Source organism: Dermacentor variabilis, chromosome 11, assembly GCF_050947875.1.
Source record: "Dermacentor variabilis isolate Ectoservices chromosome 11, ASM5094787v1, whole genome shotgun sequence".
In the NCBI taxonomy this organism is placed as follows: domain Eukaryota; kingdom Metazoa; phylum Arthropoda; class Arachnida; order Ixodida; family Ixodidae; genus Dermacentor; species Dermacentor variabilis.
Genome location: NC_134578.1, coordinates 85,869,315 through 85,891,769, shown reverse-complemented (window position 1 = coordinate 85,891,769; position 22,455 = coordinate 85,869,315). Strand labels below are relative to the sequence as shown.

General features: G+C 45.6%; 1 protein-coding gene across 2 annotated transcripts in view; it reads right to left on the bottom strand.

The window, feature by feature from the left end:
* Window positions 1-22,455, bottom strand: part of LOC142563796 (uncharacterized protein CG43867) — a 94,182-nt gene that overhangs the window by 22,582 nt on the left and 49,145 nt on the right. For both annotated transcript variants that reach the window (XM_075674414.1, XM_075674416.1), the window contains exons 12-21: window positions 21,794-21,863; window positions 21,031-21,203; window positions 16,952-17,152; window positions 15,844-15,949; window positions 13,769-13,881; window positions 11,001-11,180; window positions 10,214-10,485; window positions 8,696-8,876; window positions 5,849-6,004; window positions 3,142-3,192 (exon numbers count right to left, since the gene is read on the bottom strand). In XM_075674414.1, the coding sequence (XP_075530529.1) occupies window positions 3,142-3,192; window positions 5,849-6,004; window positions 8,696-8,876; window positions 10,214-10,485; window positions 11,001-11,180; window positions 13,769-13,881; window positions 15,844-15,949; window positions 16,952-17,152; window positions 21,031-21,203; window positions 21,794-21,863 (1,503 nt within the window). The remainder of the gene's footprint in view (window positions 1-3,141; window positions 3,193-5,848; window positions 6,005-8,695; window positions 8,877-10,213; window positions 10,486-11,000; window positions 11,181-13,768; window positions 13,882-15,843; window positions 15,950-16,951; window positions 17,153-21,030; window positions 21,204-21,793; window positions 21,864-22,455) is intronic.

Here is a 22,455-nt window from a genome sequence, read left to right as displayed (position 1 = left end):
CTTGAAGTGTACTGTCTGTTCAGCTCAGACCACTGCATGCAGTACAGTGTGGTAGCACAGTGACTCACCAGGAATGCTGATGTCTGTGCTCACAATGCACATGCCTGCCTGCAGCAGAGGGCAGGACTCTGCCCTGGCTCCACAACAGAGCTGATTGAGCAGAGCTCGACGGTCCGTCCATGTGACTTAGTCATTTTTGCATCCAAATAGAATGGATGTTGCTCGCGCCTCTAAGTCATCGCATTAATTCCACTGTTGCTACTTATGTTGTTCGTAAGTGTTCGAATGCTATCCGTGCTCCCAAATTTTCACAAAATGAAGTCATCATCAAAGCAAACAAAAGCGCGGTGTTCTGCATTCGCGTTTGCAAAGCAAACCAGAACCACACTTGCTTGCCCAGCCGACGTGTAGAGGTGACGTGACGTGCTCCTGTATTTCAATTTCAGGCTGAATAGACAATATGCAAAATCTACCAGCATACTCTTCACACAGACCTAAGACGGCAGATGCCAGGCGAGAATTGTAAAAGAAAATGCGTCAGTACAAGGATTGGAGTCACCATCCGTGCTGCTTTCCACTGTTCACACTATCCACGCTTTCAAGACACAGGTGTCAGCTTCAAAAGTGCTACTTGAGGGAACTCGGTAACGAGGGAACAGATAAATTTAGTGAGACTTTGAGGGAGTGCACTTCGCCACGGCGAGTGTTACATTGTTGATGTGCTATTACATGGGAAAGGAAAACGTCCACTGAAAGTGATCGCCGTGTTTATGTGTATATCGGTAGGCACGTTACCTATATATTTATTATTTTGCACTGTGTTACAGTTAAGAATAGTACTGTATATACACATGTAATGGCCGCACCCGTGTATAAGCCACATCCAGAACTTTGTAATAAAAATCCCTCAAAAAATATATTTAAAAATTGATTTTTGAGAAAGTTCGCAGTGTTATCTGTTGTGTGGTGCAAGAATTATGAAGCATTTTTTTTTTATCAATGGCAAAAATAGGCCGCCATGTTAAGTTTCTGGCGCCTCCAGGTGGCAAAAGCACAGCCTCCGAGATTTAGCAGCCGCCTCTGGGATGCTGCCGTCGCTGGTCTGTGGGGCATCACCATTTATTCCAGCCAACAAGTGACGCACTACGGGAATAGCCAAGAATAGCCAGAGCCAGTACGAAGGATACAGTATTTAGCATGAATTTTCGTGTTAAAATAGTAATTCATTACAACTGCTTAACACGATCAATTATCACTGACAAGACAAGACAGCATTGCATCCAAGGCGAGCAGAGAACTCATGGTATTTTGCACTGCAGATGGAACGGGGACGCTTACAACATTTCAAATGACAAAAGAGCTGTTTCTGAATTAGTGCCAACCCTCCATTGAGTAACTTATATACAGTAAAACCTCAATAATTCAATCTCGGTTAACTTGAAAATTCGGTTAATTTGTAGAATTTATACAGTCATGTCATTTGCAACAGAAATTATACAGAATAATTTGAAAAGCCCGCAGTGCTTCTGGTTTCGCATATATCTCAGATGCAGTGTCAGAAATGTGGCAGCATGACATATTTTTGGCTCCAGAAATTGCCTTTATCTAGTGATGTTGATTTCCTCTGGCGCTTGCAATACATAAATGCATGACCTTAGCGATTGAATCCGTGAAAGCCGCTGCTAGGTCTGCGATTCGGGCATCAGTGATTGAGCAAGTGATTGCACAACGTGGGTGCTGATAATCTGTACAGCTGTGCAAACTGCCTACATTGTGTGGCAGTGTGCGTTCATGTGTTTCTGCCTGCTGAAAAAAAGAGTCGTATCATCATCATTTGCTTTTCCCTTTATGTTTTTTTTTTCTGTTTAAGTACTAGTTGTGTCGACTGTGCCATTGAATTTTCTTACTCCATTCACGGTGAGTATGCACGTCATTCTTATTCGGCAGCTACCTAATACAAGGCCAATCGAGATCATGAACGTTGGAAAGGCCCAAGTAAAGTATTTAGATCCACTGCTGGTGCGTTTTGTGTGCAAGATTGTCAACCGCATGAAAAACTCAGCCACGTGCATGTTTCCACAAGTGTACAAAGACGGCGACAGGAGTGACTGACTAGGCAGACTAGGCTTTGCCAACTACTTGAACATAGAAGCAGACGAACATATTTTGCTTAAAATTTTCAAAAGATTTCACGCTTACCGCTGCCCTGTTCTTGCTGAAATTTAGAAAGATTGTGTTTTGGAGTCTATGTAATTCAGTGTAACACTTGGCACAGTTAATTGCCTGGTGTTTAAGAAAAAAAATGCAAGGTTGCGTTTGTTTACAGGGGTGCAAGCTGCTGCCGAGATGGCACTAGCATAAACTTCTGTCGCCACCTGCCAGCAGCTGCAGAATGTAGCTGTTCAGAGAGAGTTGCGACGTGCTGCCTGCTCCTCTAAAACACACAACAACCCTCCTGCTATCTGTGCTTTCAGAGACAGTAAAACTATCTCTCAAAGTGATCGCTCCAGCACACTGCCCCATAACCCTTTGTGCAGCAAACTATAGTAATCAAGCAAACCCAGATCAAAAATTACTTCGAGTAGGCCTACTACGCGGTAAATAAGTGTGACACGCTTGTATCGTGCAGTCTTGCAGTTCTTTTTCTGCTTTTTCTTTTCTTTTTTTACAGGTAATTACAAAATCCACTGAATCTGAAGATTTTTCACAGTCTGGCGGACTTTGAATTAAAGAGTTTTTACTGCTTTTATTTTTGAAGCACTGCTATTGATGCCACAAACACCAACGCAACAAACTGAGATTGATGAATGCACTCGCCAAAGTGTACTGTACAGTGAGTGCCACTATATACATTTACATGCTACAGCCTGCGAATCGCACTAGCGGTGAAGTGCACCCACTCACAGTGTCACTAAACTTGCCTGTCTCGTGGGTTACTAGATGTGCGGGAAAACCTCCTTATAAAATTTTGGATATTGTCTATTCATGCCCTGAGAGCGGAAGAACAGCACAGTCTGCAACACAGCGTGTTGACCCAAAACAGCCAGTGGAACAAAAGAAATCGCTACAGAACAACCGGTAGAGATTACCCTTAGCGATTTATAGATTTTTCACTCTTTGCATGCCCCAGCAATTGCTCACCTTGAGTGTGCTACAGAGGTAAACTTCATCTGCCAGCAGGGAGTCCCCCTTCTGCAGAAAAAGGAGATAGAGAGAAAAAGAACACAGTGAATTCCAGTCTATAATCATGCACTCTGCTCAATCTAAACGCACTGCCTAAGCTTGGTTTTTAAATGTTCAGTCAAGTGTTTATGGCCGCGTGCTAAAGGTGAAGCAGGCTTTGCAGAAACTGGTGTTCAAGATGAAGTCCTTTCAGCAATTGTGAGGCATTGGCGACGAAGCTGAAACATGTCTCTCTCCTCTTTTAGAGCAGCAATAGCACAGAGTTTTATCTGAGCATTGGCAGTCTTCTCCACAAAAACCAGTGTAGCCTAACAATTAACATTCGGCCACTGAGTGGGAACACCAATACCTGTGTGCACAATGCTCTTGTCAGCAGTGGAAGGTAGAACGCATCCCCCCGCTCGGCTACAGTGCTGATTGAGAGGAGTCGGAAGGCGTGTACACTTGAATTCTTCGATGCCAAGATGACAACTCATTTCAATTTCGACTGACTGATTTATTTGGCTCAACTCATTGACATGCATTTCATAAAGATTTAAGATCCCCAAAGCAGTAGCTCAGTGCCACCGTTAACAGTGCTAGCCTTTCCCCTGCTTGGATTTTTGCTATGACTTGTTTGTACGGCTCCTAGCCATGACCTAGCACTACAACCTACCTTTCGCTGCAGCTACCCAATGCCAAGCTTGAGGTCAGGCAACCAAACAGCTTCTAACATTATTACTTGCATCAAGGTTCTGTATCAGCTAAGCTTTCCACATTTCGTAAGCTTTTGTTCCAACATGTGTATATTTGCTATATTATGTGGCATTCTAGTTCCCTATAGTACAGTTGCATTATATATAAGATAGACACGTCTGATCATTGCCTTTAAATTTGCTTTTAAGTGTCCTAACTTTGAAGTTGTTCACTGGTTACCCAAGTGGGATCACATTTCATTATATAATGATAACTGCTGAGAACATTACTGCTACTGAGACTGGCATTCTCTTAGGCGTAGCCTAAGAGAGTGTGTCAGTGCTGCTGCCAATACACAGTTTTTATTTGATGGAATGACTTTGCCAAGACAGGATAGCAGGTAGCGTACCAAGCGAGTCCAGTTTACAGTGGCCCGAACCAATAAGCTGTTCATCGTTGGCTTGGTCAAGCGAAATGGGACATCACGAAAAGGAGCAGAGCACGACGAAATCATCCATGCCATAGCCTATTTAGTACTTAAGGGGGTAACCGTTCACCTCTATCATAACGTGCTGGCCTTGTCCTTGCGACGATTCGATGCTTCACACCCCGGAGTGGCGCACTATTGCAAAATGTCCCCGTTTTCAGTAAATTTCCATGTTTGTGGGACCGGCTAGATTTGTATACCTCGTTGACCTTTTGCACAAAGTGGCTCGTGAACGCCTCTTTTACAGCTTCGAAGAAACAGTATGCCTTGGCATCAATCATAAGCAAACCAAGAATGACCCATACTTGAGTATCCATGCAGTACAGGAGCGTGAGAACCTTGGTGACTTCAGAAGTGGTGATAAGGCTAGATGCAGACACATAGTCCTCAAATCAAAGCAGCCATGCTGGCTACTGCACGAGCCATGTCTTTTGCACCCTCTACAGCACTGATTGTACTTTCGTCTGTCTGTAGCAATGCCTTTCGCTCAATTCTATGCCACTCAATCTTATCATCCAGCCAGTTGATCACACAGATAACGTGATTGGAGTGTTGCACTGACCACTGATAAAGCACGAATGACATAAAAAGGGATACCATAAAAGGCATCGCTGAAAATCACGACCATGGAATGTTCAGGCCAAGGGCAAGCGTAGTATGTGCGTATAGCAACATGCGTCAATAAATCTGGGTCGTTATTCGTGGAATATCACTTACGATACTTTCAATTTTGCTATAGTTCTCATGACTAGCATAGGACGCGTTGAACAGGCAGCAGCATCTCCTCCACACTGCGATAAGGTAGCGTGCTTGGCACTGTGCAAGCAATGCTGTCGCTCGTAGACAGCAATGCGTATTGCACTGGTCGCATGAAATCGAAGGTATCTCCGAAAGTGACCATCCGAGAATACAGTACACCTTTTCTTTTTTGGCAACTCACAGAATAAAGTCCATCATTATTGGGCGAATGTGGCATTTTGAACTCTAGATTATTTGGAGATCTTGGTGGTCCCTGTTGAGTCTGAATTATTGGTCAGCAACTGTATCTATATTTTAAATCTGCAGACTTGTCATGTAGACACATGTATTCAAGTACATATACTGTTGCTCTAGCTTGAGCAGCTCAGTTCTGTATGTTTCACTTATAGATCATCTAGCGAAGGCTTTAGCTAGCTGAAAGTCTTTTTGGAAGTCTCACTGCAGGGCCTCCATCTATTGTACATACTATACCATTGAACCTCAATGTAATGTCCACAAATAAAATAAAATCTTGAATATAATAAAATAAATATAGAATTTTACTGCCCACGCTTTGTTTGAATCAGTATTCCACTGTTACAACGAACCTGAAAGGGAAAAATCTAAGCTTCGGCTACAGTTTGTCTGCTTGCAGCTACAAATATGCATTCTCATAGCAAGAATGTCAAATACTCAACAAGAACAATTTGAGAAATGTCACATTCTGGATGCAAGGTGTGTAAAAAATTAGCAGGAAGTAATCACATGAGTGGAGAGGTTGAGGCAGTGCTGGACACCCTTGTCAATGGGGTCGTCACTGTAGAGTGCAAAGCCCGACTGGCTTGGGTCACGCATGCCGGCTTCCTGGGTCAATGTCCCGATGAACTCATCCACTGTGGTGGAGCCGTCAAAGCCAACAACCTGGAATGAGCAGAAGGCAGACTTGTGGTCAGTTCAACTCTGCAGCAAGCATCCACGAATGTTGTGTTCTTACATTTCTCTTACAAGTGGTCCAAGTAGGTCGCACATGGAAATATTTCAGGTAAAGGATTCATGCAAACAATTGATCTCATGAAAATTGTGGCTAACAGCTGCAGTCAACGTCAGATTTTTCGGATTGCCTAGGGGCCGCGAAAACGTCCGAAAAATCAGGCAGCCTGAAAAAAATTAAAGTATGCCTTTTACTGCCCACAAGGGCTCAAATCGCCACAGGCACGTCTGAAATATCTTTGAAGGCCTGCCAGCAGACCTACTACACCTATCGGTTCTCATGCTGTGACAGGAGACGGAGGGTGCACGAGTGTATAAATATAATAGAAAATGTGTAACAGTGGCCCCTTTCTGCTCTCGGTATGCTTCACCGCAATACAGTAAGCATGCTTGACAGCGTTACACCTGTATTGCGGCGAAGCTGGCTTTTGAAAACCGGCAATTTGCAAAGCAAGAGCCTTGCCGTACTTTCCGCGCTTCGAAGCCATCAGCAAGGATGAGAATGGCGAAGCCGGCGTCATTGCTGACAGCGGTGAATTCTTTCAATGAAAAAAAGTCGCAGTTGCGCCCGAAAGGCCAAGCATCGATTGCAATAGCAAATCAGTAGACAGATATACGAAGTAAGGTTAGTAGTTTTACCGCCCGTGTAAACTTGTAAACATCTGCTTGCTACCTAAATTAACAAGCATGGTGTCGCACGCACACAAGCTACATCTCACTCGATGGCCAAGGAAACTCGCTGTCAAAACGCTGGAGTGAGGAAGCGTGGCGGCAGCCTCGCGCTTCAACGCAAACTGAGCGGTGAGAACCCAGCGCACACGAAGCTATTTGCCCTCGGCACTCCTAGACTCTGTACTCATCGCAGATCACGTTCGTGATAGGGCTTTGCATGGCCGCACCATACACTGCAGCCGCGGGAGTAGAACGCCCCCATCCCTGCCTCCTCTCTCCCCGGTGCCTTGTGCGCGACGGAAGACGGTGCACTTCCTCCCCGCTGACCACCCTTGCGCGTATGAGATTGAGCTGCCATCGTCGCCTCACCCTTGCAAGCTTTTCACTCGCACATACAGCATACGGCGCGTTGCAACGATGTTATCACCCTTGGACTTGATACGGAACATCACGGCAATGGCAGGAACGCATCTGGAGTGTCCATATAATTGCTTATCGCAATAAAATATGACGCCAAACAGCAAAAAGCATGATACCGAATTTCGAAGCATCTAGGCCTAGCGTTGCCGCGCTGGTGGCTATGGCTGCTAGCCAAACGGCATGCGGGAGCGCTGGTTTGATGCTGCGACATAATGAAAGTGGCCGCGGTGGAGGATTACTGCCGTTCCGAATCCATGGTCATGGCAGAAATTCCGGGAAATCGGACAGCAAAGGGTTTCCACGTCCGAGACAACAAACACCCTTATGCATTGGCCTCTATGGGGTCCATGGCAGTGCCACGAAGGTATCCGAATTATTGAGCACTTTTGAAAAATTGGTTGTTAACTGCAGCTGCAACAAAACTGCTATCTGGAACGAGTTTACAACTTTTCTTTCGCACTGATAACATTACCATGTCCCCTACGAAAGCAAAAATAAAGAGCACTTTATTGTATGGCCCTGTGCAAATGAGAACAGATTATGTTTGAAGTCAATTTAAGCATCAATATAATGAAGACAGTGAATTTTGTGATTGGCACCTATGTCCCTTCTACTCATTCAATTCTTGTAATTATATATATATATATATATATATATATATATATATATATATATATATATATATATATATATATATATATATATATATATTGCGAATGCTGGCGAGTCAGAGAGTGCACAAAAACTATGATATGGTGTCTTAAGACCCTCCAATACAGTCAAACCTTGATATAAGGAAGTCTGTAAAATTGGCAACTTGCTTCATTATATCAAATTTCATTATATTGAAATTCGATCTCTTATGAAAATACCGTATTTACTTGAATCTAACGCACACTTTTTTTCTGATAAGATGGGTCCACAAATTGCATGCGCATTAGAATCGAAAATTTCAAAATGGCCGCCTCGTACGCGTTTCGAGCCTAGCTGTCGCACCTTCCTCCATGTGCTGCAGTACATGTGCTTAAGCAATGCTTCCTTTCGCTTAGGTTAGTGCACCATCTGTCGTCCCGTTTTCTGTGTCTGCTCTATCAGCATGGAAGTGCCGACTGCAAGGACATGCCGAGTTCACCACAATGCCGCAATTAAAAGGAAAACTATCACATGTGCAGAGACGGACGGAAATGTGGCCGCATCACGGGCGTTCGAAGTTCCCGAAACTTGCGCGCGGGACTCATGCAAATAGGAGGAGCTTTCTACTCCGGCGGCTGCTACATACGGCACGGCCGCGTGGCCCCTGTCTTGAAAGCGATCTTTGGCGGAGACAGGAGTCTACGCATCTAGGCGCATCACGCTGTGTTCTTGTCACTTAGTTCGCGTCGAAGCGAGGCCGCACAAAGGTCAATTCCCTCGCTCCTGCTACCGCATTTCCTCACTCCAGCGTTTTAAAGTGTTTCCGCGGTCAGTCTGAGGAAGGTCTGGGTCCAACCTGCGCTTTGCATCTGCGCCCGCCCCCTTCCCGTTTCTCACCAGGTAGGTGCCGTTGAGGAAGTGGACGGGAATGGAGTGCGGCAGGGAGTGGTGGAACGGGTTGCGCTGCAGGATGCTGAGCACCTCCATGCGCGAGGGACGGCACTCCCGAGGGCTGCCCGCCTTCAGGGCACGCTCCAGGGCCCGGCCGCAGAAGGACGCGTACTGGCCCGGTTCGCTCCTGCGGCGAGGCGGTTTTGGAAGTCTTGCACACATGGCGCGCCCCAAAACAGTGAGTTATGCAGGAATCTGCAGAACTCTTGTACTGGTTATCTTGTTTACGCACTACATGACCTTTGCCACACAGTGACACTCCACTTCTCTGTTATCCACAACTAGATCATCAGTTAATCGTGTTGGTAACTGACAGCCTATTGCACATTGTCGCCCTTCCGTTTCTTAATGTTCACCTGTCATTATCCAATTCAACCTTCGCTGTGTGATCCTTCGCTTCTTCTTCAAGTTTTCACATTATCCTCCAAGTTATTGGTCACATAAGTCAAGCAGTTAAGCACATTTTGAGGATATCGGTAGGCTACCATTCATCATCTCGTGATGCCAATCCAATTCAGTTGCACAATAAGTTCAACCAACTTTTATTTGCCTGAAAATGTGATGCCAGCTTGACCGAACCCTTGTGACAACACAGGAAGACAGCCATTAATTACCTCATCACTGCCTGCAGGCCATTGTTTCCCACAAAAATTGCTAGATGGAAATTTGGCACTAGCGTCTATGGGAGCTACAAACATGTCAGCAGAGACAGCATGTTTGAATGATGGGGCAATACATGGAGATTTGCCTAAACTTCGTGCTTTTACAACTTTGTGCCTTGGCAAATGGAACATATAGGTGACGTCTAAAACCTGATGTCCTTAAGATGTCTCCAGCTCTTGCAATCGCTTCCGTTGCTTGCAGCCAGCAAAAGCATCGCCTTCAAAATCTATATTTGTTACCCATAGGGTGCCATAGCTGGGTGTTGGATTTGGACAACGTCTATTGAACAAAATGTTGCATAATAAATGCAACAATTCAAAATGAATACGCATGTGTTCAGAGACTTGGCCCCTTCAAGCATATACAAAAGATATGACTGTCTGTAATTAAGAAAGATAAAGCAAATAAATACATCCAGATGAACATATGAAGCCACAAGCACCGAGATTAAACAAATTCACATACTATCTATTGTTCCCATTGTAGCTGAATGATGGCAGCCCCAGATTTCCTCCTAGTATGTTCAGTCAAACAGCAATATATAACAAACATGGATATAACAAATTATCGAATATTAAGAAGCAACTAAAAGTTGTCTGCATGCTATCAGAGTTTAATAGATACGTGTTCATAAGGAATCGTGGATATAATGAAACTAGTTTTGTGTCAAATGTGGCTTCATTCTAACGAGGTCCCTCTGTCCTGTTCCCTGCCCTGTGGCATGTTTGTATGTCAGCATAGCTTTCCACACTCGTGTCGTGAATACCGCACCATGCTTCACATGGCTGGTTAGTGAATCACCTGGAGTCTGCGTGCCGCAAGAGGTGCTTTCTCAAAAGCCACCGGGTCCTGTTGCGTGGCGGGAAGAGGGCCACTGCGAGGGAAAGCAGCTGCCATCCCTGCACGAGCACCCAGTCAGCTGGCTGCTGGTAAGGGGGCGGCGGCGCCTGATGGCACGGCGGCGCCGGGGCTGGCGGGGGTGGTGGTCCGCCAGCCTTGTCGGTCGTCGGGGAACCCTTCTCGGAGGACGAGTCGCACAGGAACAGGGACTGAGTAGCGCACAGCAGCAGTTGCTGCATGACATTGATGGCCAGGGATAAAAGAAATGAGAGGAGGAGCCCATGCGATGAGGAGCAGATGGTATGGCTTCACATAGAGATAAGGAATGGCAGCCATCTTAGCAATAGATTTGTTTGAGGGTAGGGACTAATGCAGAAGACAGGTGGTACTATGCAGTGTTTGATGTGATGTGTAACGTAAAAAAACTAAGTGCTTCGACTGTAAGGACCCGTTGAAAACACGCTGAATGCAGCTGTTTGTATGCATTCTGAATCACACAGAGATTCATGCCATGTGGCTCCTGCTTAAAGGTGAATGCTAGATCAGACTACATAGAGTGACAAGATTTCTGGAAACCAGCTGTCGCTTTGCTACTTCCATGTTACTGTGATGTTTCCTTGAGTACCCAGGTAACTTGCTCTAGCAAAAATGGACTTGCCTGCTTGCCATTTTAGATGGATAACTTAGCAATCCAACTTGCCTTTCTTTTGGGAATGATGTGTCCTGTTGAAATGAAAGCAGTACTAACCTGTACGCCAGCCAGCCGGTGTCCCCCCGGCAGTGGTGATGTCTGCTTGATCAGCTGGCAGAAGAGCTCGTTCTGGAGCGCAGGGCATGAAAGGCACTGAGCCAGAGAGTTCTGGGCCAGGGCCACGTGGTAGTCGATGCCCGATGCCTCCAGGGGGACACCCATGAAGAGCTGCACTGACTGGGGGGAAGCACACACACATTGGAACACATTACCATCATCAAGAAAAAAGGCCTATCTCCGAACACCTCCAATTTACCCCTGGCCTGCATCGACTAAATACTATAGGAACACTATAGGGAAACACTACCATCAGTTTTAGACTGGTAAATTATTCTTTCAAAACTTCCTATAATTAATTTCATGTTAATAGTAGCCAACCGATAATTTGGACTCGACAGGGACTGCCGAATCGGAAGCCTGATATAACGCATTTGCCCTAAAGTAGTGACTTTATTCCAGAAGTGGCCAAAAAAGGTGCGTCATACTTTTTAATTACCACTTTCGGAGGTACCATCAGTTTCACGTGACAAGCGCAAGATGCACTGGCGTCTGTGAGCAATGGCATTCTTTGCAAGGTGCCAACACTGTCTTTCACACGACAAGCACAAGACACATCGTTGTCAACAAGCAATGGCATTCTTGTCACAGTGACAAGAGCACCATCTTTTGCGTGACCAGCACAGGACACATTGGAGTCAACGAGCGATGGCATTTTTGGAACAGTGCCATGCACGATACTTATAATAGTGCAGAAACGTTGCCACCCATTAAAGCAAAATTTTGCGATAATGCAAAGTAATCGTCTGTGAATACGACCCAAGTTCGGCAACGTGTTGCTGCGCACACATATGCTTGCCTGGCATTCCGTGGCTGCCATTTTCTAGCAATGCCTTTTATGCTATTCTTTTCACACTTTTCGCACTTTTTCAGTGGTTACAGCGACGCTCCACACGCCTTATCAATGAGGTCAGCCAGCCGTGAACAATGAATGATAAAATTGAGAGGCATAGAATCGAGCGGAAGGCACCACTACAATATCGAGGCCCGCATCTCGACCATTGCCATGCTGTTGCTACAGATAGACAACAGTACACTCAATGCATGCACCAAATCATTATCAACAACTACTAAATCGATTAGGCATTGGAATTTTTGTTTTCTAGGAGGTGCAGGAGACATGGCGGGCAACATATCAAAATGAAAATATCGCTATTTCTGCTTGACTCAGTGGCCAAATTAGCAAAAAGTCATGCAGTCAGGCTTCGAATTATCGCACGGCATGCTGTAAAGTGTACGAAATTTTAGTTGTCCGCATACATTAAGTCTATGGGGCTAGCGGTGGTGCTGCGGAGCTACCCGAATAATCAAGCATGTCTGAATTATTGGTATCAGAGTTATCGGTCTGTGACTGGTTGACTACTAAACCAAAAATGAAGGTCAAAATTCCATTTGTTGAATTTCACTACGAGATCCTAGTGCCAGTGCATCAGTGTGGCGCCACGCATTTCAACACTGCGGCTCCTTAAAAACTCTTGAAACTTGCCAAGTTCAGTGCTTCGCTCTTTCAGAACACAATGCAGTCTGTCTTTACCGATGAAACACTAACTAGGCCTGATCAGATGCAGTCAAGATTTGTGGCGTGATGGCAAACTGGTGGGAGAACATCCAAGGTGGCTAACCGACCTCTCCTTTGTTTCTGCATCTTTTCTGGCTTGCCAAGCTTCTTCTCGCAGCACAAGAGGCTTTTTTGGTATTGCATGAGAGTGGTTTACTAAAACAGCTCAAATAATTGTTCTCTTTAGTAGTGTGGTTTGCTGGGCCATCTTGTGCATGGTGAATGTATAGGGGGTTCCAGCAAGTACAGACTGAACAAACATAAAAGGAACGGACAGGACAACGCTGGTTCCTTTTACTTGTGCTCACGTCTGTACTTGCTGGAACCCCTTATACGTTTCTCTTCAGCGTTGCTTTAACTGACAAGTCTTTTGTTGTCATTACTCACAATAAATTTGTTTTCAGTTCCTACACCATTTCCCCTATTTTCTCACCAAGCATTAACTTTCTAAACCATTGGTTATCTGTGGTGTAAATTACATGACCTCTTCAGTTTCACTTTTCTTGAAAGGCCCTTATCCAGGCCTTTCAGAAGTTCTAAGCTTATGCAGTAGGTCATGTAAAAGGCCACCCAAGGAGCATTGCCTGCAAGAATATTTAAAAAGTATTTATTACTAGCCAAAATAGAAGGAAACGAAATGTCAAAAATAAATGGTCTCAGGAGGTGAGGTACCTTTCACGCAGAAAGTAAGTCTCCCATTGCTTCCGAACACAACACCACACGCAACGCACATCTATGATGGCACGGGGACTGCACGCCAAGCACAAGACCACACACAACGCTGTTTTCGCTTGAGACACTGTCAAACGCAAGCTAATCATTTTTTGGAAGGAGATAGCACATCTTCAATACATTGATTGTTCCTTAGCAGCACTAAAGTAGATGCCGCAGCCATTGGGGTCGCTAATGGGTCCACCATACATGCGTGAATATCAGTCAAGTTATCCAGAGAGGCGGCAGTTTCAGGATTGAAATAACAAAAGCCTTAGCCCGTCAAAATGAACGGGTGTAGGCTGAGACCTTTGTCTGATATTGAATTAAGCGAAAAAATTGTATTAATGAAAGTCCGCCATTCTACTCAACATTCTCATGTCTGCCAAGCGATTGCAACACGAGAATGCCCCAACTCGGTGCAGGGGGGGGCGCACACCTTGAATAGCCGCAGCGCCTGCGACTGCAGCTCCTCGGAGGCCAGGCTGGTCAGCGGCTGGCTCAGGGGCTCCTTGCTGTGCAGCAGCAGTGGGTGACGCCACACCACACTCCCTGCAACGGCGCAACAGTGGCAGCAGTCACTCACACGCCACAAGGTATGCACTAATTAATGGAACACAGCAGCAGCACTACAAATGTCACCAGTCAGATGATAGACAGCACCACTAGATAAGAATGCTAGCAATGGTTTTTTTTTTTCGAAATGTAGCACAGTAAGGTGGGAAAGAAGAATGCATGCAGACACGCTGCCCGCTTGCAATGCCTTTCGCACGCAGTTTTCTTTTTTTTTGTCATCTCGACTACGTACACACCAGCCACCACGACAACTCTCCCATAACTACGCAGTCAAAACCACTCATAACAATCTATCGGTTATGACTACATTTCACGGCATTTATGATTTTCCGGCACTGCGTATTGAAACTGCGAACAGATTACAGTGAACGTTTTCAAAAGTATCACACTGTTACCACGAGAATTTCAAACCTGGATGCTGTGAAAGGAGGGCACACGCCAAGCTCCGAAGCACAACAGAGGTGGGCGCACGACTGTTGCACAGGTTCGAGTGCCGAGACGAGCAAACGCCGTGTGCGGATTTCAGAAGACGCGAGAAAAATCATTTGCTTTCAACCATGCTAGGGTATATATAGCTAGAGCAATCGTGCTTTCAAGGCATGTTTCCAGGGTGCTTCAGGGCAAAGCAGTACGGCAGCGGTGGCCTCTGATCTCGGAGGCCACATCAGTGGCGCTCTAGTTCTTCCACAGTTCCCAGCATGGCTCTGTGTGCACTATGTTCTGCAGGGTGATCATTTTTAAGTTTTATGGAATTCTCAAAATTCGCCTGTGGCAGATGGCATAATCCTTGTCACTGAGCTGGATTATTCAATGAGGCGGAAACACATATTTAACTAATTAACAAAAATTCAGTAATTAACTTCTTCGTGAATTACTTTTTTGGCACATATTGTAACTCAAAATTGTAGCCAGTAAGTCTGCAGGACGCATTCACTTGGAATGATTTTTCCAGGACAACACCAATTTCGAGATATGACTTCCAAAAGTGCGGGACGAAATGCATGAATGTTCCAGTTACTTTTGTGCTTCAATGCATAAAAGAGCGTTTTGTGGAAAAAGTAAGTGGAACAACAGTGCATTTTTACAGCAAGCTTGATGGCACATACCTCTAAACTGGCGTCACTCTGGAAATTCATTCCGAGTGGAAACACCTTGCAAAGGCACTGGCTACAATTAGTAAATTGTAATATGTGCCGTAAGGCAATCAATTACATAGTTCATTAGTAAATATATGTTAATTAGATGAATATGTGTTTTAATTTCTCATGCAAGTAATGTCCACCTCTCTAAATAATCTACCTGAAGGACTAGAATTATGTTATGTGCAACAGGCAATCTTGAAAAATTCCACAACACTTAAAAATTATCACCCCGTACATGCTATTTGGACGATTTGGACCAATTTGAACCACGACCACTCGGCGAAAGTGGTCACGGGCAAAAAGCGAAACAACACACTTGTGGCCACCCTGTGTTTCTTCAAACACTCCAAGCTCACCGTCTCCTAGCACTGTTAAGACAGATGCTGTAGCCCACTGAGGTCACCTGCGAGGTCACATGCCTGCATGCTGGCCAGTCCAGTTTGAATTATCCGGCTAAGGCCAACTTAAGCATTGAAATCATGGAAGCTCTGTCCCATAGAAATGAATGGGCGTTGATCAGAAAGTCTGGCCGGGATCGAGTAGATTGATAAACTTCAATGGAGTTCAATGGAGTTCAATGGAGTCAAATTAGCAATAACCCACTGTGTTTATTATACATAGTCCCCTTAAGAATCTCAATATAGGTACTTGCAGGGCGTCGAAGGCCTGCGAGATCCTGTACCACGCAAAGGGTTACAGAAAATTCGAGCTATGCAATGCTTTTTAGGGTTCTTTCAGGCACGAGCTTGCACAAGACAAAGCGAGACAGACGTGCCCGCCAGACGGCCTTCCTCACCTGGGTCTCCGTCCACTTCGAGCAGCCTGCTGATCAGTTGCTCGTACTGGCTACCTGATGTGTTCTCTCCTGACGACACGACCGTCAAGTGGTAAAGCCACGCATCCTGCGCAAAAGGTGCAACGGGTTTGTGTTGAAACAGAAGATCACTTGCACCGCACCCCTGCTTCAGTTAGTTCATTTTTTTTCTAGGCAAACTAAAGACGTAACAATGCCAAGTGCACTACTGAATTACCATATTTACTTTTGTAGGGCCCGCACCGTCACTTTGGAGCAAGAAAATGTGGAAAGTGAAATTTCACTAAGCGTGACGGGCATATGCGCGTGTGTGGCCTCTGAGATCGCACCTGCATGCCATTGCAATCTTGGAGGCCACGCCTGCATGTTGGTTAATTTTCGCAAGCCACAACTACATGCGCTAGTTACTGTCCTCCTTACAATGGCACTGTCATCATGTTCTGGCAGATCCTGATCACACTGCGGCATAGATCTATTCAGTGCGCTTCAATGATACCAGTTCTACTGAGACGCATTGTTTAGCAGATTCAGCAGGTGCACTGGGAAGGCACTGCTGCAAGATGTGTGTGTGTGTCGATTTAGAGTGTGTCGTGTGGACTCATTTGAGATTTTCATCAAGAGCTTCAAGGTGACACAAATGTCAAAAAGTAATGGAAGGCAGACCATCCTTGGGAGGGAACCCACGAGGCGAGTTCATTAAACGACGAGTACAGCAGAAGTGACGAGGACGACTTAATAAGTGTGTGTTCTTTGCTGGCTGCTAGTGGTTGCATTATTCTGTGTAGCAGGCTGAGTGCAATGTAAGGACTACAAACATCAAAAAAAAAAAGAAGGAAGAAAGACAGAAAAAGAAAAGTGCAGGCCTCACACGCGTAAATGTGATATTCAGACCAAAAATATGCGATCCTGTTTTGATATGTGAGAACAAGCAAAGCAGCGGTAAGCGCAAAATCGTTTTCTGCGGTGCTTATGGCAAAGAACACAGGCCACTCTACAACGCCAACCACACTGGTGACAGGACAACATTGCCCAACCCTCGTACACACTGTACTTCGACACGCAACTCCCGCAAAAGGGCACAGCCTCTTACCATATCCTGCCTGGTGGGGAACAGGAGGTATGTGGGCGACTGGTTCCGTGGGAGCAAGGCCACCGTGAATTGCTGCTGCTGCTGAGTAGTGGTGCCGCTGCGCTCGCTCTTGTCACCGCCCGCCTCGTCTTCATCACTGTCCGACAGGTGCAGCACTTCCTCCACTCGAGCGTCCCGCAGAGGAATCTGCCCCAAGGGGTTCTAACAGACAGCGCAAGAAAGTGAATGCCCCCACGTTAGATGAACAAGTTCAGTGTCGGACTCTTTCGAGTAAATACAGTCAACTCTCGTTAATTCAACCTTCGTTAATTAGACTTTTCCCTTAATTCGAATGCACTGCAATGTCTTGCCAAGAAACCATATATTGCTGTGAAGGGAAGACTTCTTTAGTCTGAATGCGAAAGCGTGTTGCTTCAGTTGATTTTACCCGATGCCGGCACCGCCTCATGCATGCAGCGGTTACTAAACGTGTGAAAACGCAAGTCCGGCAGACGGCACCTACGGGTTCCCTAGGCAATGACAGTGACGAGAGTAACCTGTCCTGTAGTGACGACGACAACTAGCGTTTTGCTCTGGCAATGTCTCTTTTCACAATTTTGTGAGCACTGACAACAGTGTTGAGGTGTGTGGATTAGTAATCGAAGAGGACAGGTATAATTGCTGTAGTACTACTGTATCGAAATAGCCTGTCGATGATAACAGACTACTTCAAGCAATAAATAAGTTTGAATCCATTTATTTTGTCGTTGTTTGTTAACTTGACCTTCTGGATCATTCGACCAACACTTGCGGTCCTGCAAGGGTCGAATTAATGGGAGTCAACTGTACACTTCACCATGAATGTCATTCGCAGATTGTCGCACAGAAAGTTGTAGTGCCACTTTGCGCATAACTTGCTCGCCAGCGGCTATGTTCGATGATCTTAGCTCACTGGGTCAAAAAAAAGTGCATTAGCCTCGAGAGCAGTACTTTAAAATATATCAAAATAGTTAAATGCAAACACGGCACTATGTTTAAAACACCTTTTTTACATTATTAAATGTCATAAGCCTTCTCATGCCATTTGCGATGGAAAGCAGCAACTTTTTTTTCTGTGCTTACGTTGGATGCCGTGCTGTCTTGTCTTTACTTTTAATGATTATTTCTGTTATTTCTGTTGCAGTGAATTACTTTACTGATACTGTTCATAACTATGATGCTGCTTTCTACTACAGTCAAATCTCAATATAACAAAGTAGTATTTGACTTTTTATAACTTCTTGTCTATATATTCAGAACCTCAATATAACGAAGTGTGCTTACACTTGGTTTCAATATAACAAAATTTCACTGCCGATGTGAAGGGATACCGAGACAAGAAATGAAAACTACCGCGAATGCAGATGGTCAAATGGCTGAATCACAAGCAGCTGCTTGGGAACACACCTCTCAAATCGTGTGCCACATGACCAAGAGCGACCACTGAGGCGAAGCTGCTTCATGTTTCCTATAAAGTCAAAGTGCGATAAGATCCTATCATGCCCTGGGCACTGTGTGCTTTGGGTGCAAGTAAAAGCCTGCGAGGGTGACTGGAGAAGGATAATGGATTAATGAGTTCCCTCTTCCTGTGTTAGCTGGGGGAAAGGGGGAGAGGTAAGGAGCACGAGCTCGCCATAATGCGGTAAAGCAGGTGCGAGGGGGCGGAGGCCGGCGCGCATCGTCTTCTCAGGCACGGCCATGGCCGCGCATGGCTGAGAGCATATGAAGTACGCACACCCTGTTTTAGACATAATCTGCCACGTGAGCAAAGATAAATTTTTGCGACAAAAATTGAAGTGTCTCGAAAGCGCCGGTACTCAGCACATATATTGCCAGGCATGCAGAGACGCCGCCGTAGGCGAAAAATGAACGATTAGGCACACAAAAAGTGGGGGCATGCCAAGATGGCGTGGCATCATGTGTGGTGTCTTCCCATGTGTTTAGTGCTGGAGGTTGTGTGACCTATACTTTTGGAGACGCATTGAAGCGACAGGAAGACGAAGCATTCGTTCACCACTGCTAGCGCTTTTCACGATCGCATCATTCCAGTGCGGGCGACACTATCAGCCGCAGGGGAGGAGTGAATGTGAAAGCGTGCATGGCTTCGCTTGTTACCACCAATGTGAAGATATCGTCAATACGACAGGAAATCCTATCTTTCGTTGCCGACTCTCAAATTCAACAAACTTATGTTTCTTCTCATTTAAATTGGCTTTTTCTGCCTGCCCGATAATTAGGAAAATTTTGCGGCTCCTTCCATGTAAAAAATCCATCGGCGACTGTGCTTATTTAGATAAAAGGTTGAATTTCAATATAACAGAATTTCGATACAACAAAGCAAATTGCAATTTTACCAGTTTCATTATATCGAAGTTTAACAGTATAACAGAGCATCATCTGGAAACAGTGTCAAAAATAAACAGAATGTGCCTTCTGATTTACGCATTGGGAATACCATTGATTCATAATGGCAACACAGTAAAACCTTGGTCATTTGGATTTCACAGGACTAAAAAAAATGTCCAAATTAAACAAACCTCGAATTATTGAGGGTATCAAGCAAACAATAAACAAATGCTTACTGCACCAACACACTTTTATTTACTGAATGAACGACCAAATCCTGTTTCTATTTTGCACAAAAGCAGTGCGGAAGCTGCAATTCTCATCATCTCATGACTGACTGGCTGTCGCAACGGCAAAGGCTAAGCGACTTCCTTCTCATCACGGCCGTGGTGCGTGCCTTCATCTGAAGCACCATTTCCACTACTGTGCGCATATCCCGATAATTTTTCCGCCAGCGAGCTGGTCGCCAACAGATTGTCCGTCCATCACGATATAGCTGGTGCTCTCCATCTTCGACAGTTTTGCAAAGAGTCAAAACGAAACAACTGTTTGCTGCTACCACTGTGAACGAAACCACAGTCGCTGTCAATGTGATCATGGACGCAAACCTTGTGGTTCTGAAGGCATACGGCCAACACACGGACCGAGTCAGAACAAAACTACCTTTTTCTGCAACAAATGCGGACAAAGCCGTGGCCGCTTTCAATGCAATCACGGACAGGACAGCAACTACACAGCTTTGAAGAGCTGCAGCCGACATGCACATCGAGTCAAAACGAAAATACTGTTTGCCGCAACCGCTGCGGATGGAACCGAGGTCACTATCGATGCGATCGCGGATGGCAATCTTGCAGTTCTGGAGGCATGCAGCCAACACGCGCAAAGAGTCAGAACGAAACTACGTTTTGCTGCAACAAATGTGGACAGAGCCGTGGCACCTTTCGACGCAATCATGGACAGGACAGCAACTACACAGCTTTGAAGGGCTGCAGCCGACATGCACATCGAGTCTAAACAAAAATACTCTTTGCTGCAAGCGCTGCGGATGGAACTGAGGCCACTATTGATGCGATCATGGATGGCGACCTTGCAGTTCTGGTGGCATGCAGCCGACTCGCACACCGCTTCAAAATACATCTACTGTTTGCCGCAACTGCTGTGGAGGAAACCACGGTGGCTCTCAACTCGCTCATGGATGGCGACTACGCAGTTATGAAGGCACTAGGCCAGTACGGTGTTATGCATGGTGGTAAATGCAAAAATAAGGGCTTTAAAGGCACAACTAGGCACAAAGAATTCCAGCATTGCTGTCATTTACGTACACTTTACGTTGATGACTATGGCGATGTGAACTCCACCGCTTCATTTCGGTTGGACGCTATCGCGGTTTTAGCTCTTTTGTGTCGCATATTTGCAGTGGTCCGTGCGCGCCAAGCTCCAAGAGTTGCCGAATTAACCGATGTGCGGTAAAATACGTCCATATGAAGGAGGGTTTGATTGAATTAAATAATGCACATACATGCCTGCCGGGACCAGAGGACGAGTCCAAATTATTCAATGTTCCGAATTAACGAATGTCGAATTAATGCGGTTCACCGTATTTCTTATGTGTGGTTGGAGGGCTCGGACCTTCGCCTAAGAGAGAAATATTTCGCATAAGTACTCCTGCAAACCCTTTAAAAAAGCACTAAGAAGGTGTGTGAAGGTGCTCTTGCCGTGTCATCTGGGGCCCGATAGTAGAAGAAGGTGCGGCCAATGAGGGCTCCCCAGCAACGACGGGCATGGCCATGCTTGACCTTGGTCACCCAGCCATCCACCGTGGGCCGGCCGGATTCGCCCGTGCCATGACTGCTGCCCAGCTGGCGATTGCGCAGTACCTGCTGCAGCACTGCAATGGATGCACAAACAATGGTTTCAGTGGCGACAACCTGGCAATGCTACCAGGCGCACAAACTGCACAGCAGAGTGCTTGCGATTCATAATCAACCTCTAACCTTTCCCATGCTGTAGGAAATGACAGAAATTGTACCAAATTTCCCAGAAATGTGGTGTGCAGGAAAGCCACAATTCCAGTGCAAGCGTTCAAGCAACCGATAATAAAGACCACGCGCATGCCACCTAGCGTCAGAAACTGCAGCTAGAAGCAAATTGATGGATGTAATCATCACATGTTCACATTCATGGTACTATGCTCATGACGACTGTACCCATCAGCAGTACAAATGACGCGAATATTTTGTGTCCTTCGTTTTGCCTTTTTAGGCAGCTGTCAACTTCGCAATTACGGTATGAAGCCTCAATTCCTCGAGAGCGCGTCAAATAATTACGCCGCCTTATATGCAACCAGTTTAGAATTCACGCCAATTGCAGCGTCACCTGAAGCAGGACACTATTCCCACCACCGAAGCTGGAGGTGGCGGTCACGTGATGGCACAAGCAACTGAAGAGCACGGCGTCGGCATTCAAGGGGGAACTCACCTCGTACCCACTCTTCCATGGTGGATGTACAGTCAGCTGTCAGGTAGAAGGACCGCTTGTCCGTTGCTATCTGCATTAAAAAGAAGTGCCACATAACAAACTAGGCGACAATGAGAGAATTCAGTACAGGCTCCATCCCTATGAATCTGCACTGCACATACATGTGCCTCCACTCTCCAGACTATAATTCTCGAGACATGTTGACACAAAAATTTGGCTCTGCCATGATATTGCAGAAGTGGGCAAACATAACTGGCTGGTGTATATATACAAGTTGTCCTCGAGCCAGAGAGATCATGTGCTTGCAACTTCATTCTTAGGTTTTCCCCGCTACAGACCATGTCGCGCTATGTCTCCAGTTCTGTATGCTATATCTTGGAACAAATAAGTCATGCAGCTCTCGCTGCCACTTGGTTATTTCATAAGTGATGACGAGGAATGAAAAAGAAAATAATTTAGGCAATAAGCTTATCTGTAAATACAGTCGCCAACCGATTATTCAGACATGCTTGATTTTTCTGACAGCTCTACTTACAGCACTGCTGTGGGCCCCATAAAGTCGATAGATAAGGATGACTGATATTTCGAACACCTTACAGGAAGTTGTGTGATAATTCTGACTCCAATTGCATTGTACGGCCGTGCACCAATTTGGTCATCAA